Raw genomic sequence first — 15,005 nt, forward strand, 5'->3', positions numbered from 1 at the left:
AAAAGCTAGACCCCCATGTCCCTACAGAGGCATATGGATTCAAATTAAGAGTGGGCCACTTTCTGGAAGATGTGCTCTAGTCAAACACCTGTAAGGGGATTTAATGCAGAAGTCATTGGCTGAAATTCTCTGGCCTGTGTTATATAGGAGGTCAGCTGAGATGATCTAACCAGCTTTAACAGCTATGAAAAAATCAAATGTGATTTTAAACCCACGGATGCCGGCAGGGGGATGGTGCCGGGTCTGGAATAACTTTTGGGTCAATTTCAGAAATTGACTCCAGTAGATAGTCCCTCGAAGGTCAGCAGGGGGCACTCTCGCAACTTGATTAGTCTAGCAATGACTTTAAATGACTGGCTGTCTAGAAAAGGACAGGGTTAAAAAACAACAGCAGCAGCTAACCCCAGCACCTAAACTATCTGACCATGAGCCTTTAAAGGCCAAAGGGCTCTGGGAGAACTGGAGTGGCAAGAGAATACTTACTTTACCCCACTCCCGAGTCATGTTTGTTTCTTTACTTTGATGACTAACCTCAGCATTAGAACAAAAGAGAGAGCAACAAAGGAAATGGAAAAGCCAGGGACACACGTACCTATTGCTCACTGTATCCCTCAGACCTTTCCAGTCCTGTACCTAGCTGCAAGCCCACCGCTGCTCTTTCCCCTGAGACATGGGGGTCTAGTGACCTTTTCAGATCACTGGATAACTTCCCAGCCACGCCCCGTGAACCCAACCAGCAGCCCGCAGCACAACCACCACCAAAAGGACACACAGTCTTTAACGGAACCCTTTAATCGTTTTCTTTTTGCATAAAAAAGTACAAAAGAAGGATACACAGAGCGCCTCCTACTGGGCCATCAGACCCAGCTGCCTGGAGTCATTCGAGAGCTTGCGAATTAAACCCTGCAGCAGGGAGAGGACTACACAGGCTGCAGCCAGAAGGGAACGTTAAGCAAGAGGAGGGACAACTGGAGTAGCCTCAGATGTCTGGAATAAGTCAGTGGAGGTCGAAATCTGGAAGAGCTGGGCCCGGGGAACCATTGCTTAGAAAGGACAAATACAACGGTCCAATCTCATGCATCTGGGGCTGTCAGGCAGCTTCTTCCATTAATAATGGTTTGCCCCAGAGCAGCAGAGTTATCCTGACAGAAAGAAAACCCGGGGGTCATTTTTGCAGGCATCTGCCAGGTGCCGATTCCAGACCCCTGCGCCCTCGGAATCCATCAGCCGATGAGAATTCCTCCCTTCCTCTCAAATCAGCCAGCTGGGATCCCCCCTCTCTCCAAATTCCCACTTTACCAATGGCTCTTGGTCAGGTAGGTAAAATTCCGCCTTGCCCTCGTGCCGGCAAACGGGCGGGTGGGTTAAGCCGCCTGCTGTTTGCAGATGAGGGGAGGAACTGACATCAGCCCATGCCCCGTCGCCTCACGCAAAAGGAAGCAGCTCTAATTTCTTGCCAACAATCCACAGCGTAGTCCTCTCCCAGCGCACGCTCCAAGCCCAGGCTCACGCTGGCCCCTGCAAAATGAACATCCAAATCCTCTCTCTCCAGTAGGCAAGACCAGCTGGGTTTCCTTTTCTTCGAAGTCTGCTGAGTAAAGCCTTTAATGCCAAGAAGAATAAGGTAACTAGAGCAGTCCGCTGTCCTGATCAGAGCTCTTGTAACGGCTGGTTGGACATACCAGATGTAGATTTCCCCACTGGAGACACCAGAGTCCTCAGAAATCTCCTTGTAAGTCTAGAGGAAAGAAACACGGGATCTTAAACAACAGAGAGAGCTGCACCTGTGGCTTATTCTACGTCTGCCTTCCTTTTCCTCTAAGCCAGTGGTACTAAACCTCAGCGGTTCAGGAGGCAAATCAGCGATCAGCACTACCCAGCAGAGCCACCGCCTGTGAATTCACTGTTTCATTGACAACAGGTGCTCTATATTCATATTGAAACGGAATGACGGGGAAATATTTAACGTATATATTATTCTCACAGCAAAATGACTGACCAGGTACTATTACTTGATCAACTACAGTCGGTTAACAACACAACAAAAGCATCCTGATGGGCTAATTATTAAATCACGGTGTTTTAATATGTGCCGCAGGAGACACACCGAAGAGCTACCCAGTCTGAGTATCGCTGCGGTAAGCAGGAGTTGATGGGCATTAAGACACACAACCTTTTGGGTTATGTTCTCATTGAACAGATGTGTTGTGAGCAAGACACGAGAAGTCATTCTTCCGCTCTACTCTGCGCTGGTTAGGCCTCAACTGGAGTATTGTGTCCAGTTCTGGGCACCGCATTTCAACAAAGATATGGAGAAATTGGAGAGGGTCCAGAGAAGAGCAACAAGAATGACTAAAGGTCTTGAGAACATGACCTATGAAGGAAGGCTGAAAAAATTGGGTTTGTTTAGTTTGGAAAAGAGAAGACGGAGAGGAGACATGATAGCAATTTTCAGGTATCTAAAAGGGTGTCATAAGGAGGAGGGAGAGAACTTGTTCACCTTAGCCTCTAAGGATAGAACAAGAAGCAATGGGCTTAAACTGCAGCAAGGGAGGTCTAGGTTGGACATTAGGAAAAAGTTCCTAACTGTCACGGTGGTTAAACACTGGAATAAATTGCCTAGGGAGGTTGTGGAATCTCCATCTCTGGAGATATTTAAGAGTAGGTTAGATAAATGTCTATCAGGGATGGTCTAGACAGTATTTGGTCCTGCCATGAGGGCAGGGGACTGGACTCGATGACCTCTCGAGGTCCCTTCCAGTCCTAGAATCTATGAATCTATGAAGAGAGCAATCCAGTTCATCCCTCAGCTGGTTTAACCAGAGTTAAGAACACCCCTTTTACCTGCAGGGAGGACACAACCTAAGGGGAGCTGAAGTCACTTTCCAGGGGGACACAGCTGGAATAGAACCCAGGCAGCTGTGCGCTGACCATTGGGCAGTCTTGCCCCCCCCACGCTTAGAAGTGAGGACCACATTTCTGTGGGGAGAAGGGAGAGCCCTGAAAGGTTTCGAGCAGCCTGGAAGAGGAGAGGCCCCGCCCAGTCCCCTCCTCGGTCCCTACCGCTCTTCTTGAGAAGCCCCCCTTTGCGAGACTTGTCCATTTCCTCCACGAACTGTTCGAAGACTCTCACGTACGGAGCCAAGCTGGTTTTCTTGTAGTCTAAGGGACAAAGAGAGACACGTGCAAAGGATCTGCCGGCCATAGAGAGCGTATGCAGCGCCTCATGTTACAATCCCTCAAACCTGGGCTCTCTAGGCTGGGTGTATCAAGAGGCGACGTGAATTCAACGCCCATCCAGGCCTGGATCTTAGCCAGCACTGAAACTATGAAGGCTAAGTTAACTGCCTCAGGCCTACAGGGAAAATTCCCCCCTGGCATTGCCCACAATGCCGCAGTGGGACGCTGCCACCACAGAATGGCAGTGTTGCCTAGTGGCTAGCGCACAGACTTGCGACTCGGGAGTCCCGAGTTCAATTTCCGGCCCTGCCACTGGCCTGCTGGAGTGACTTCTCCTGTGTGTGCCTCAGTTTCCCCATCTGTAAAACGGGGATAACGTGAAAAACGCTACAGAAGAAAAAGGAGTTAATTCTTATTGAAACGCCCCTGGGCTCGGCAGCAGTGAATTGACACGTCTGGGAGTATGCCACATGGGGTTGGAAAAATTCTAACTCTGGGGGCACTTTTTGTTCTACTTTGGAAGCTCATTTTCCGGGCGCAGCAATTTCCAGGGGGTGCCTCTTTCCTCCCCTTCGCGAGCTGAAGACCCCTGTGCTGCGCGCCCTGGAGGAGCTCCAGCTGCTGCATGAAACCGAGCCAGGCCCTCAGCAAAAATATTCTGTGGTTGACAAGTGGCTCTGGGAGCGAGAGGAACCTGGTTGAGGCCGTCGTGTTACCGCTCTGGGGACCGGAAATACTGACTAGGAAAGAGGGGTATCAACTTTCAGGGTCTCCTGTCCCCTAGGCCATGCCCCTGTCCGAGGTCCCGTATTAATGTGCTTTAATAAAAGCAGCATCTTTCTTGACTCCTGCCTCCAGCCACTCACCCCTGGTGCGGCGCTTGGGTTCCGGCTCCGCCTCGTTTTCCTTCTCTCCATCCTCCTCCTCGTGAGCCGTGTCCAGTTCACGACAGAGGCAACTACGAACAAGCAGCGTGAGAGTCCTTTACAGCTGGCTACCCAACGCCGCTAGTCAGCCTCTAGCCAAGATCGGCCCCACTGAACAGATCAGCACAGGGCAGCCTCATGGCACGGCCGCTCGCTGGCGGAGCGCCGACCCGGCCCACTCCGCACCGGACAGATCGCGCCAGAGAGGGTTGGCTGCCCCACGGTGTAAAAACCAACCAACTGGCCCCATCCACCTTGCGCTGATAAATACCTTGGGGGTCTGCACTCATTAGGAGGCTCCGTTCGCCCCACGGGCTCCCCGTATGCCACTCGCCTGTCCCCCCAACGCCAAAGGCTCTGGGTGTCTCCTATTCTCCACATGCCAGGGGCCGAGTCTCTCACTGTCCCCTGCTCCATTCCAGGAGCTCCGTCTCTCTTTCTTTTGTCTCCCCATTCCAAAGTACTGTCCCCCGCCCTCCCCCGATTGGAAGGTGGCTGCCGTGCTCTCTCCCCAACCATAGATCGTGACGTTACAAAGAGGAGGCCGCATGCTAGGAAGGATGAAGTCTCCTCTCCCTCTGGCTCTCCTTGATGGCTGAGCATCTGCCCCACAGGGCAGGGGCTCTGGGCATCCCCCATTTTCTCTCTGATCTCCCCCAAAATCAAAGGGGGTCTGCCCGTCGATGCCGGAATCCCAGACTCAGCCGGAGGCAGCGTTCGGAAGTGATTGTGTTCACAGCCAGACACGCCCCATCACGCGGAGAGGGAGGTCCTGCAATCCCAGCCCATCACCGGTACCTTATGGTTGGAACGGCCAATGGGTCGAACTGATCCAGCTTCCGCAAATCGATCGGGACCGAAACACGACCTAGGAGAGGCAAAACCAGTGTCACTTTACCAGCGGCGTGTTTCCTGTGTCGCCCAGAGGCCACAATGAGGGGTCAGGGCCCCTTGGGCTGGCAGCTGCACAAGAAAGCAGCGAGACAACCCCTGATCTAAAGACCTAGCAACCTCGGTTTGCTGCGAGTCTCAGGTGGAGAGACACGGCCAGGGCTGGAGAGAGGGAGGGGACAGGGACAGAAGCGAGTTTAGCACAGTGAGATGCAGTCACAGCTCACCACGAACCCAGGCAGGGGATGGGACTATCTTTTGGTTGTGTTTGGACAGCACCTCGCTGTCCAAATTATGACGATACTGGCCAAGGGGTGAGATGAGGAAGGGGAGGTAAACACGGTGTGGATTTCTGGACTGCACAGAGACCTGGGTCGGAAGGAAGCTCATGGCGCCAGGATCTCCCGTTGCATTAGCCAGGGAAGCGTCTGGCTGGGAACTCGCTCCCCATCCTGGTCTGAAATGAGGAGGGCGCTTCGGGGCTGCCGATGGGGCGGAAGGCGGCTGGCTGAATTTCTCACGCTCGCGCCGGTGAGATCCCCTACCCGCGGAATGGGGATAACACGACCGCCCCGCCTTGCTGGCCAGCGGATCTACATCAACGTGCGCGCGTGACCTGTTTTGGGGTGGACGCTGAACGGGCTCTTCAGTAAGTGGTTGACTCCCCTGCTGACGTTGATATCCAACCGGGGGAAGCAGTATTGCAGCATGATCTCCGACTCCGCGTGGGAGGGCTAGGAGCAGACGGACAGTCACGGGCTGGGGACGGCTTTTGTGCTACGAGGCCCCATACGCTCCCTGTCTCTGCGCCCTCTGCAAACGAGTCCCACCCCGGAGATTCAAGGACGTCACCATCCTAGGTACAGCCAGAGGCCCCGATTCTGGATGCAAACCAGCCACCAGGGAATACCCCTCGTCACGGGGTGCTGTGGGCAGGGCAGGCACTCCCTATAGCGTCCCCAGCCGAACAGGGACCAGTGCTGGATTGGGACTCAGAAGCCTGGATTCTATTCCCGGCTCTGCCACTGGCAAATCCCTCCGACGCCCTGTGCCTCAGTTTCCCCATCTGTAAAATGGGAGGGAACGATACCGGTCTTTGTAATGCATTTCGAGGTCGACGGATGGAAAGCGTCACATAAGAGCTAAGGGAGGGGGGTGGGGGGGATTCAATCGATGGATTGGGCCCAAAGACCAACCGTCCCCCACGAGCCACACGCCGCCTCGATTCTCTCCCGTCCCCAGCTACGTTCTTGGGCTGTTCCTTACCTTGCATTTCTCCATCTTCTTTTTCAGGAGCTCCCAGCGCTGGACTGAATCATGCTTTTTGGGGAATTCCCGCAGCAGGCTCTCTCGAACCGGTGATCAGCTGTTAAGGGGTTACAACAAGGCTCGCCTAGGGGCCAACCCCACCAGGGGAAGGCCAGAGCTCAAATATTCACAAGGCAAGAGCTGCGTCACCCTCCGAACGGGTAGCACGGGGACTGGGGCTCTGTTAAGCACCCCACAGAGACAGATGAAGGCACCCAGTCTCTGCCCAAGGAGCTTACAACACTGTGCGTCAATCTCACGCACACACTTTGTATTTCTCTAGCGCCAAAGGAACGCCAGGAGCATTTCCCATTTCGGAGAAGTGGGGAAATGCAGCTGAAACCCAGACCTGACCAACAGACCCGGCTATTGGTCTGTTACAAGGTGTGTAACGCGACAGCCCCTAGAAGCCCTGACCGAGATTGTCCCAGGTGCTCTCTGTGAAGGCAGGCCAGAACTTTGTGGACTTGAGCCCCAGCAGGTGTAAACGGGTGTCACTCCACTGCGATCCATGGACAGCCCCCCCCCCGGCGGCGTGAAGTGGCTGCAGCTCCCGCGAATTACAGGCTCGGCCCGTTGATTTCACGCCCCAATAGGCTTCCTTGACAGGCGTCACCCCTAGAGCCGAGCTGAAGGCACTCGGCGCATCCCGCACACAGAGCTAGGCGCACGCCTCTGGCTCGGGCGACCCCAAGAACCAGGACCCTCGAGTTCTTGCCGCCCCATCCGCTGAGCTGCAGAAAGGCCCCCGCGAACAGCCGAAGGATATATTCTGGGACGAGGGCAACCACCTTCTCCCAGCTCTCGCTGCTGCCCAGGATATCCTGGCCCACCAGGGCGTAGTCTTCGAAGTACGGCTCCACCAGACTCAGCGAGTGGCTGGGGAAACAAGGCGGGGCAGGGGGTGAGAGAGCTAAGGAGCAGAGGAAGACAACACAATGCCTGGATTTACCCCGACGCCTCTACCACCACATGGCGGGCTGGACGCTCAACTACTTCCTCCCTGCAGATAGGGAGAGGGGGACCTCAGCTGTATTCTGGGACCGGGCAGGATCATGCCTGGCTCCAATATACACTCCTCTCCCTGTGGCCCTCAGGAAGCAGAGATCAGCCATAACTCAGTGTGATCTTGTCACACCCTCACCTGCCCCCTATGCCAGGGGCTGGACACAGAGCAGATGCAGAGCCCTGATGTCTTGCTCCACGCCAGACTGGGGAGGGCCCCAGCATGGGGGGCTCCCAGGGAGTCATTCTCACCCACTTTAAGCTGCTCTAAGCGGCACAGAGGCGCCTGAATACAACCGAGACCCAGGCCCAATGAGCAAGGCACGCCAGGCTGGGGTACATGAGACGCCATCCAGCGTCACGGCAACTGACCTGATGAATGGGTGAATGGGGTCGGTCAGGTTCACCTTCTTCACGGTTTCAGATCCGCCCTGGGAAGCAAAAGAGGAGACGGTTCATACAGCCCAACCCCTCCCCTTACCCGGAAACCGGGCGCTGAGCGAGGAAGATAGAAGATTCTGGCTCGAGGGCACCATCTGCAGAGGACCCTGAATGCTCACAGCTCCAGCTGGGGTCCAAGCTCCGGATCAACCACAGACGCCCCGGAGGTTAGACCCCCACAAGCCTGAGTCTGCAGACCTGGCCTCAGACTCGATGTCGTGGGTCTTATTTTTTTGCAGTGTAGACGTACCGGCTCTGCCTCAGTTGTACAAATAGGGGGGGCCAGCACCACCCTGCCTCTCAGGGGGGTGAGGATAAAGCCATTGCTGATACCACTGTGACCGGGGCCAGACGAGCCCCCGCGACCGACAGGCCACATATTTGCGTTGCCTGGCTTCGAAAGTGAGACGGGACGCAGCCAGTTTCTCAGCCCAGCCCCTGCCCCGTCAACTCCCACGCACCTTCACGAGGGTGAGATACTCCACCGCCGCGGCGCGCATGGCGCACGACCACTTCCGGACGGAGTCATCACACACCCAGCAGTGGACGCCTCGCCGGCCCGAATACACCCACAGGCGGTGCTTCACCCCAAAATCCTCTGCAGGGAGGACATGGAGCAAAGTCAGCGCAAGGCTTGCCTTGGAAACAAGAAAGATCGTGCAAGACACGGGTAAAGCTCTGTGGAGCAGAATTCTTGGCTCTCCTGGGCCCCACAGAGGGCCAGGACACGTTGGGTTACGTTCTGGAGTCTGCAAACAGACCCGAGGGAGGCCCTGTTTTATTCTGCATCCCATGTGCCCTGCCTGGCTTAGCCCGTATCCCTGTTGGCAAACGGGTTAAAACGAGCGGCATCATAAATGACACCAAGAGCTGGTCAGGGGCCCAGTGCGAACAGCACCGCTCGTGCTGAGTGGGCCAAAGGAGCCCGCCCGGCTCTCGCCAATATATATGTGGCCTACATATCCCAGCATGCAGTGCGCCATCTCGATCTGCAGTGCACACTGGGACCTGTAGTCTCTGAGGGTCTCACCGCCAAATGCCCGGCAGCTGAAATGGGTCGCCAAGGCGGCTCTCAGCTAGGGTGACCAGATGTCCCGATTTTATAGGGACAGTCCCGAGATTTTGGGCTTTTTCCTATATAGGCTTCTATTACCCCCCATCCACTGTCCCGATTTTTCACACTTGCTATCTGGTCACCCTACTCTCAGCCAGGTGGAGTTTGGATTCCCTGGAGAGCTTGGGGGAGACACCACCGCAGACGTTCGGGACACGGTTAGAGAGGAAATGTCAGAGCCCCAACGGTGCCACGCAGACTGGCCAATACAGCAGCGCTTGGACCCAAGGGGCGCGGCCGGTACTTGCCCACGAGCGCGCGGTCGATGACACGGATCGCGATGGTCATAAGGGTCCAACACTTGGAGCAGATCTCGGCGGAGCTGAAAGGAGAGTGGCACAGAAGCAAGACAGGGTAAGCATGGGCCTTCCACAATATAAACCTCCATGCCCCGGGCACGGCTGACCAAGCAGCCACAGAGTCCTGCTGTCAGAACCATGCCCCGTTGCCTACCCCTTGGTCATAGCCAGGGTGGGAACTCTCTGGAGCAGCGCATTTGTGACCTTGGCCCGACCCCGTGCCTCAGTTTCCCCATATGTAACGTGGGGTTCCTTTGTCTGCTTCATCTCTTTAGACTGCAAGCTGGTTGGGACAGGGACTGTCTCACAACATGTCTGTGCTCACTGGAGCGGACGGCAAGAGCAAATACCTGCAGCACCTCCGCACGTCGTCGTAATCCGTCATGTCTATGTCAAACACCAGCTCCTTCTCCTGAGCCTGGAAGGCGCCCATGTGCACAGTGTTGCGCTGGCTGGGCTGCAGAAGGGGAGGAACGGGTCAGTTTCGATGGCCGTGGGGGCCACGCGGGCGACTGCCGGTTTGCCCAGGGATCCCTCCACGTGACCTGCTAAGCCAGCGGCGTTGCGTTCACGCGCCACCCGAGTTGCTGCATCACAAGGCAACGGGGATCGGTTTGGCCACCAGCCCTTGTGGCGGCTGGTGCGACAGAGGATTTTGTGATGTTCTCCCAGCCCCGGGGGGTTAGCACCTCGCTCAGCTCATTCTCTCCGTCGGTGGGGAGGAAGCAGCGTCCTGCACACCCTACGCTGCACCAGGGATCCTGCCACACAAATGGCACTTCCCGAACCAGACTGGGAGTCAAGATTCCTGGGTTCTAGACCCAGCTCTGGGAGGGTAGGATAGTCAAATGCAGGGGCTGGCTCTCAACTTTTCCAGACCACTGTCCCCCTTTCAGGAGTCCGATTTGTCTTGCGGACCCCCAAGTTTCACCTCACTTAAAATTACTTGCTTAGAAAATCAGACATCAAAATACTAAAGTGTTACAGCCACACTGTTGTTGAAACATTGCTGACTTCCTAAATCGACTGGAATATAAATCTTGTCCTGACATTTCAGTGTCTTGCGTACAGATCAGTCTAAACAAGTCATTGTCTGTAGGAAATTGTAGTTTGTCCTGACGTCGCTAGGGCTTTTTATGTCGCCTGTTGTAAAACAAGGCAAATATCTAGATGAGCTGATGTACCCCCAGAAGACCTCACGTACCCCTGATAGAGAACAACTGGTCAAATGGTTAAGCAGAGGGGCTGGGAGTCAGGACTCCTAGGATCTCCTGCTGGTCCGATGGTTGGTGCAGGGGATGGAGAATATGAATCAGGACTCCTGGGTTCTATCCCAAGCTCCAGGAGTAGTATGGTCAAATGGTTAGAGCAGAGGGCCTGGGAGTCTTTGTTCCTAGCTGTACGACTTTACATTAGTCCCTACTAAAAACACAGTTCGCATGTGTCCAGTGTAGCAAGCAACCCAGGTCGCCCTGTGTCAGTCACCTGTCCTCTTCGTTATTTACCACGCTCCCAACTTTTGTGTCATCTGCCAGCTTCGTCAGTGACGATTCGACGTTTCCTTCCAGGTCACTGATAAAAACGTTCAGTGACATAGGGTCAAGAACCAACCCGAGGGACCCCTCTAGAAACGCAGCCTCTCAGTGATAATTCCCTGTTTACAATTACTATTCGAGTCCCGGCAGTCAGCCAATTTTGAACCCATTTAACACGTGCCGTGTGGATTTAGCATCGTTCTAGTTTCTTAATCAGAATGGCACGTGGTATCAAGTCAAACACCTAGCAGAAGTCGATTACATCAGTGGTTCTCAACCAGGCATACACAGGGATCTTCCAGGGGGACGTCAACTCATCTAGGTATTTGCCTGGTTTTATAACAGGCTACGTAAAACGCACTGGCGAACTCAGTACAAACTAACATTTCATACAGACAATGACTTGATTATACTGTTCTATATACCATACACGGAAATGTTAGTACAATATTTATATCCCAATTGATTTATTTTAAAATTATATGGTAAAAATGAGACAGTCAGTAATAGTGCGCTGTGACACTTCTGTATTTTTGTCTGATTTTGTAAGCAAGTAGTTTTTAGGTGAGGTGAAACTTGGGGGTACACCAGACAAATTGGGACTCCTGAAAGGGGGACAGTCATCTGGGAAAGTTGAGAGCCGCTGGGTTACATCAACACTATGACCATTATCAACCAAACTTGCGGTCTCATCGGAAAAAGATCCCAAGCTACTTTGACAAGATCTGTTTTCCACAAACCCACGTTAATTGGCATTAATTATATTATCCTCCTTTAATTCTTTATTTATCGAGTCCCATATCAGCAGCTCCATTATATTACCTGGGAACGAGGTCAGGTCTATAATTAACAAGGTCATCCCTTTCCCCAGCTTAGCCACATCCCTCTGTGCCTCAGTTTCTCCATCGATAAAGAAAAACGATAAGCCACCTCAGTGACCTGCCCGTCTACACTCCAGGCGCGAGAGTGGCACGGCTACTGTGCCATAGCTATCCTGCTGTAAACTCATCGTGTAGACGCAAGGAACTCCACTTCCCCCAGCGACGGTAGCATTTGTCCATCCATCAAGCTGGATCTACACCCTGGGTTGGGCTGGCAGAGCTGAGGGGCTCAGGGGGGTGGATTTTTAGACCCCGGAGCTCCATCGCTATATTGAGGGATGTTTTACGCATAGACCGGACCGGAGAATACCGGATCTCTCAGTCCGGACTCACTCGATGCGAATACACGGCTCCCACGTCGATCTTGTAGGGGTTCATTTTCTGCATCTCTTTCTCCAGCTCCTGGGGGCTGTTGAAGGACTGGTATCGCACGTAGATGTCATCGCGCAGCGTGAAGGAGAACTCCCGCCGCTGGAAGTAATTCTTCACCACTGCAAGGGAAATGGCATCAAATCTAGCTGCACTGTCTGAGCGCCCTAGGGAGATGTTCGCGTATCCCCGATCTAACGGCCCTCAGGCCTGACCGACAGCCGCCCGTCCCCTAGCTTGGGGCTCCCCCCACACGCAGCTCCTCACCCCTTAGATCCCCTCCTTCCCTGCCGCCCCCCAGAAGGGTCCCAACTTCAGGACCTGGGCCGTTTAGAATCCCCCTTTTTACACTTCTCCGTCCTGCTCCCTGCCCCCATCTCCCCCCACTGTACCCGCTCCCTCATCCCCCAAATTCCCCCTGCCCCAGGCATGGACCCTCCGCCCTGTGCACGTACCCCCCCAACCTGTGCATGCATCCCCATCTCCCTGTGCATGCACCCCATCGTCCCCTGCGTGCACCCTCACACCCCATGCACCCCCACCGCCTCCTGCATGCACCCCTTCTCCCCATGCACCCCCATGTACCCCCACCGCCCCCCTGCGTGCACCCCCATCTCCCCGTGCACCCGCCCCCTGTGTGCACCCCATCTCCCCGTGCACCTCATGTACCCCCACCGCCCCCCTGCGTGCACCCCCATCTCCCCGTGCACCCGCCCCCCTGCGTGCACCCCATCTCCCCGTGCACCCCCCATGCACCCCCCATCTCCCCGTACACCCCCCATGTACCGCCCCCCTGCGTGCACCCCCATCTCCCCGTGCACCCGCCCCCTGCGTGCACCCCATCTCCCCGTGCACCCCCCATGCACCCCCATCTCCCCGTGCACCCCCCATGTACCGCCCCCCTGCGTGCACCCCCATCTCCCCGTGCACCCGCCCCCTGCGTGCACCCCATCTCCCCGTGCATGCACCCCACACATCCCATGCACCCCTCCTCCCCCGGGAGCCCCCGGCGGCCCCTCCCCGGTGCAGGCGGCCCGCGCTGCCGCTCACCCCCGCCGTAGCTGAGCCAGCGCCCGTAGGGCCCGTAGGGGAAGAGGCGGCGGTAGTAGAGCGGGAGCAGGTCGGGCAGGGAGCCCGGCTCGAACGCGGCCATGGCCCGCGGGGCGCGCGCGGGAACCGGCTCGGCCGCGCCGCACGTGCGCAGGGTGGGGCCGGGCCGGGGCGGCTGGGAGCTGTAGTCCGGGCGGGGCCTGTCTCCGCGTCAGCCCCCCCCAGCATTGCAAAGCCCCTCCCCGCCGCCCCCCGCATTGCAAAGCCCCGGACTCCCAATGCATCTCAGGCCGGGGGCCGCATCGCCTTGCAACCCACCTGCAGAGCCCCTGACTACAGGGGCACCCCCCAGGGACCCCAGGGCGCCCCCTGCCACGCCAGCGCCCTCACCCCAGTCCCAGCACGGGCCCCCGGAGGGGCAACCCAGCCCCCTGCCTAGGGTGCCTTGCAAAGCCCCTGGGGGCCGTGCACAGAGCCCCCTGCATGGCCAGGCGAGCGCCCTGCACGCTTGCAATGCCAAGTCCCGCATCAGACTGCAGCCCCCCCCGACTGCGATGCCAGGCCGCTCGCGCCCTGGAAGGGCCACCCCCTCCCCACATATACAGCCCTCCACCCCGGCCACTGCCATGCAGCACATGCATCGTTCGGGGGGGGATCGGGAATGGCCATGTGTCAGAGGCCCTGTACTGATCACGAGTCATGGAGATCCTCCGCCATCTCACAGAGTCAGGGCCTGCGCTCCTCTATTACCATATTGCTTCTCTGCCCCCCACCTATCGGTGCTTCGGCTCGGCATTCGCTAAGCACAGAGCGATGCTGTTTTCACCTTGCAGTCTGTGGCCATGAAGCCTTGGCGGGGGACGGGACGGGATGGGGCGGGGGGGGTCCAGAAATCAATCATTGATGGAAGGCTGGGGCCCAGTCGATCCTGTCCCTGCTTTCCCAGGGGCTGCTTCGCCAGCCTCCCTTCAGCCCAGCCTCCCTCGCTAGCAGGCTGGCAGAAACGAATGCACTCCCCTGGCTGGTGAACCGCTGGGGGAAAGTTGATATTTGCTGGACCTTGGCGCAGTTAATTATTCATTTCTCCATCGACAGGGAAGGTGCTGCGATTCCACCGAGGGCTGGTAGCCGGGGGCAGAGCGGCACCACAGTCCAACGCTGATCCTGAAATTCACGTGGCCACTGCAGATTTTGCCCTCCCCCCCGACCCCCATCTCCAAAACGTCCAATAGGAACAAGGGAGAGCTTTAGGGTCTGCGTGACAAGGACAATATGCTATGGCCGGACTACAAACCCTCCTGCTTCAGGGCATGAGCCGGCTTCTAACTATCAGGGGTCAGGAGGAAACAGTCTTTGGGGGACCCTGATCCCAGCTGCCCCCCACAGGGCCTCTTGGGCCTGCCTCTGGCGCAGCTGGGACTGGCCCCGAGCAGAGCTGGAGAATTAAGGGCTGTCCTGGTCTCATTCATCTGGCCGTGCCTGGGACAAAAGACTGGGGTGGCTTCCCTCGGCTTCCCGGCCCCTGCCTTGGAACGGATGCTTCACCGTTCGTCTCATCGGCTTAGACTGGGAGCTCGTGGGGGCAGGGGCGGCGCACTGTGTGTCTGGACAGCACCCGCTACGATGGGGCCCTGTGCAGTGCCTGGCACAATAGGGCCCCGATCTCAGTGAGGAAGGTCCATGCAAGGCCTGGCAAGATGGGACCCTGATTGCAGTTCAGGGAGGCAGGGGGGCGAGAAGGTCTGTGCAGCACCAGGCATGCAATCCAGACCAGTGTGGGGCTGTGTCCGTCCCCCCCCCCCCGTCCTGCAACCTGGGGTGCCGTGCAAGGCCTTGCTCCAACCTGGACTGTTCACAACCAGCCTGCAGCTCACTCCCAGGTGTGTGTGTGTAACCGCAGCCTGCCAGGCACACCCTGGCTCTCCCCAGCCTGGGTTACACTGCAGGGTGATCTCAACACACTCCCAGTCCCGGATTTCCCCCTCCCCACCTCGCCCCAGAAATGT

At 56.5% G+C, this 15,005-nt stretch overlaps 1 protein-coding gene across 2 annotated transcripts; it reads right to left on the reverse strand.

The window, feature by feature from the left end:
- Window positions 1–776: 776 nt before the first annotated feature.
- PRIM1 (DNA primase subunit 1) lies at window positions 777–13,823 on the reverse strand. 2 transcript variants are annotated; one of them, XM_054013142.1, is made up of 13 exons: window positions 13,750–13,823; window positions 11,914–12,071; window positions 9,515–9,621; window positions 9,114–9,187; window positions 8,213–8,349; window positions 7,683–7,741; window positions 7,075–7,184; window positions 6,264–6,355; window positions 5,614–5,731; window positions 4,905–4,974; window positions 4,047–4,138; window positions 3,064–3,162; window positions 777–1,738 (listed from the first exon to the last, which is right to left on the reverse strand). In XM_054013142.1, the coding sequence occupies exons 1-13, from the start codon at window positions 13,793–13,795 to the stop codon at window positions 1,719–1,721; spliced, it is 1,182 nt and encodes a 393-aa protein (XP_053869117.1). In that variant the 5' UTR covers window positions 13,796–13,823; the 3' UTR covers window positions 777–1,718. The 2 variants fall into 2 exon arrangements, with proteins under 2 accessions (XP_053869117.1, XP_053869116.1); XM_054013141.1 differs by lacking the exon at window positions 13,750–13,823 and adding an exon at window positions 13,000–13,153.
- Between the last annotated feature and the right edge of the window lie 1,182 nt (window positions 13,824–15,005).

Source organism: Malaclemys terrapin, chromosome 23 (assembly GCF_027887155.1).
Source record: "Malaclemys terrapin pileata isolate rMalTer1 chromosome 23, rMalTer1.hap1, whole genome shotgun sequence".
In the NCBI taxonomy this organism is placed as follows: Eukaryota; Metazoa; Chordata; order Testudines; family Emydidae; genus Malaclemys; species Malaclemys terrapin.

Bases quoted from the DNA above. Each gene is read 5' to 3' on its own strand.
- PRIM1 (XM_054013141.1), bottom strand. From the start codon at position 13,102: ATGGCCGCGTTCGAGCCGGGCTCCCTGCCCGACCTGCTCCCGCTCTAC. The intron at 7,742-8,212 runs GTGCGTGGGAGT...TTTGCTTCCCAG, and splicing joins AGTATCTCACCCTCGTGAAG to GGCGGATCTGAAACCGTGAA. The intron at 4,139-4,904 runs GTACCGGTGATG...GCTTGTTCGTAG, and splicing joins TTGGCCGTTCCAACCATAAG to TTGCCTCTGTCGTGAACTGG.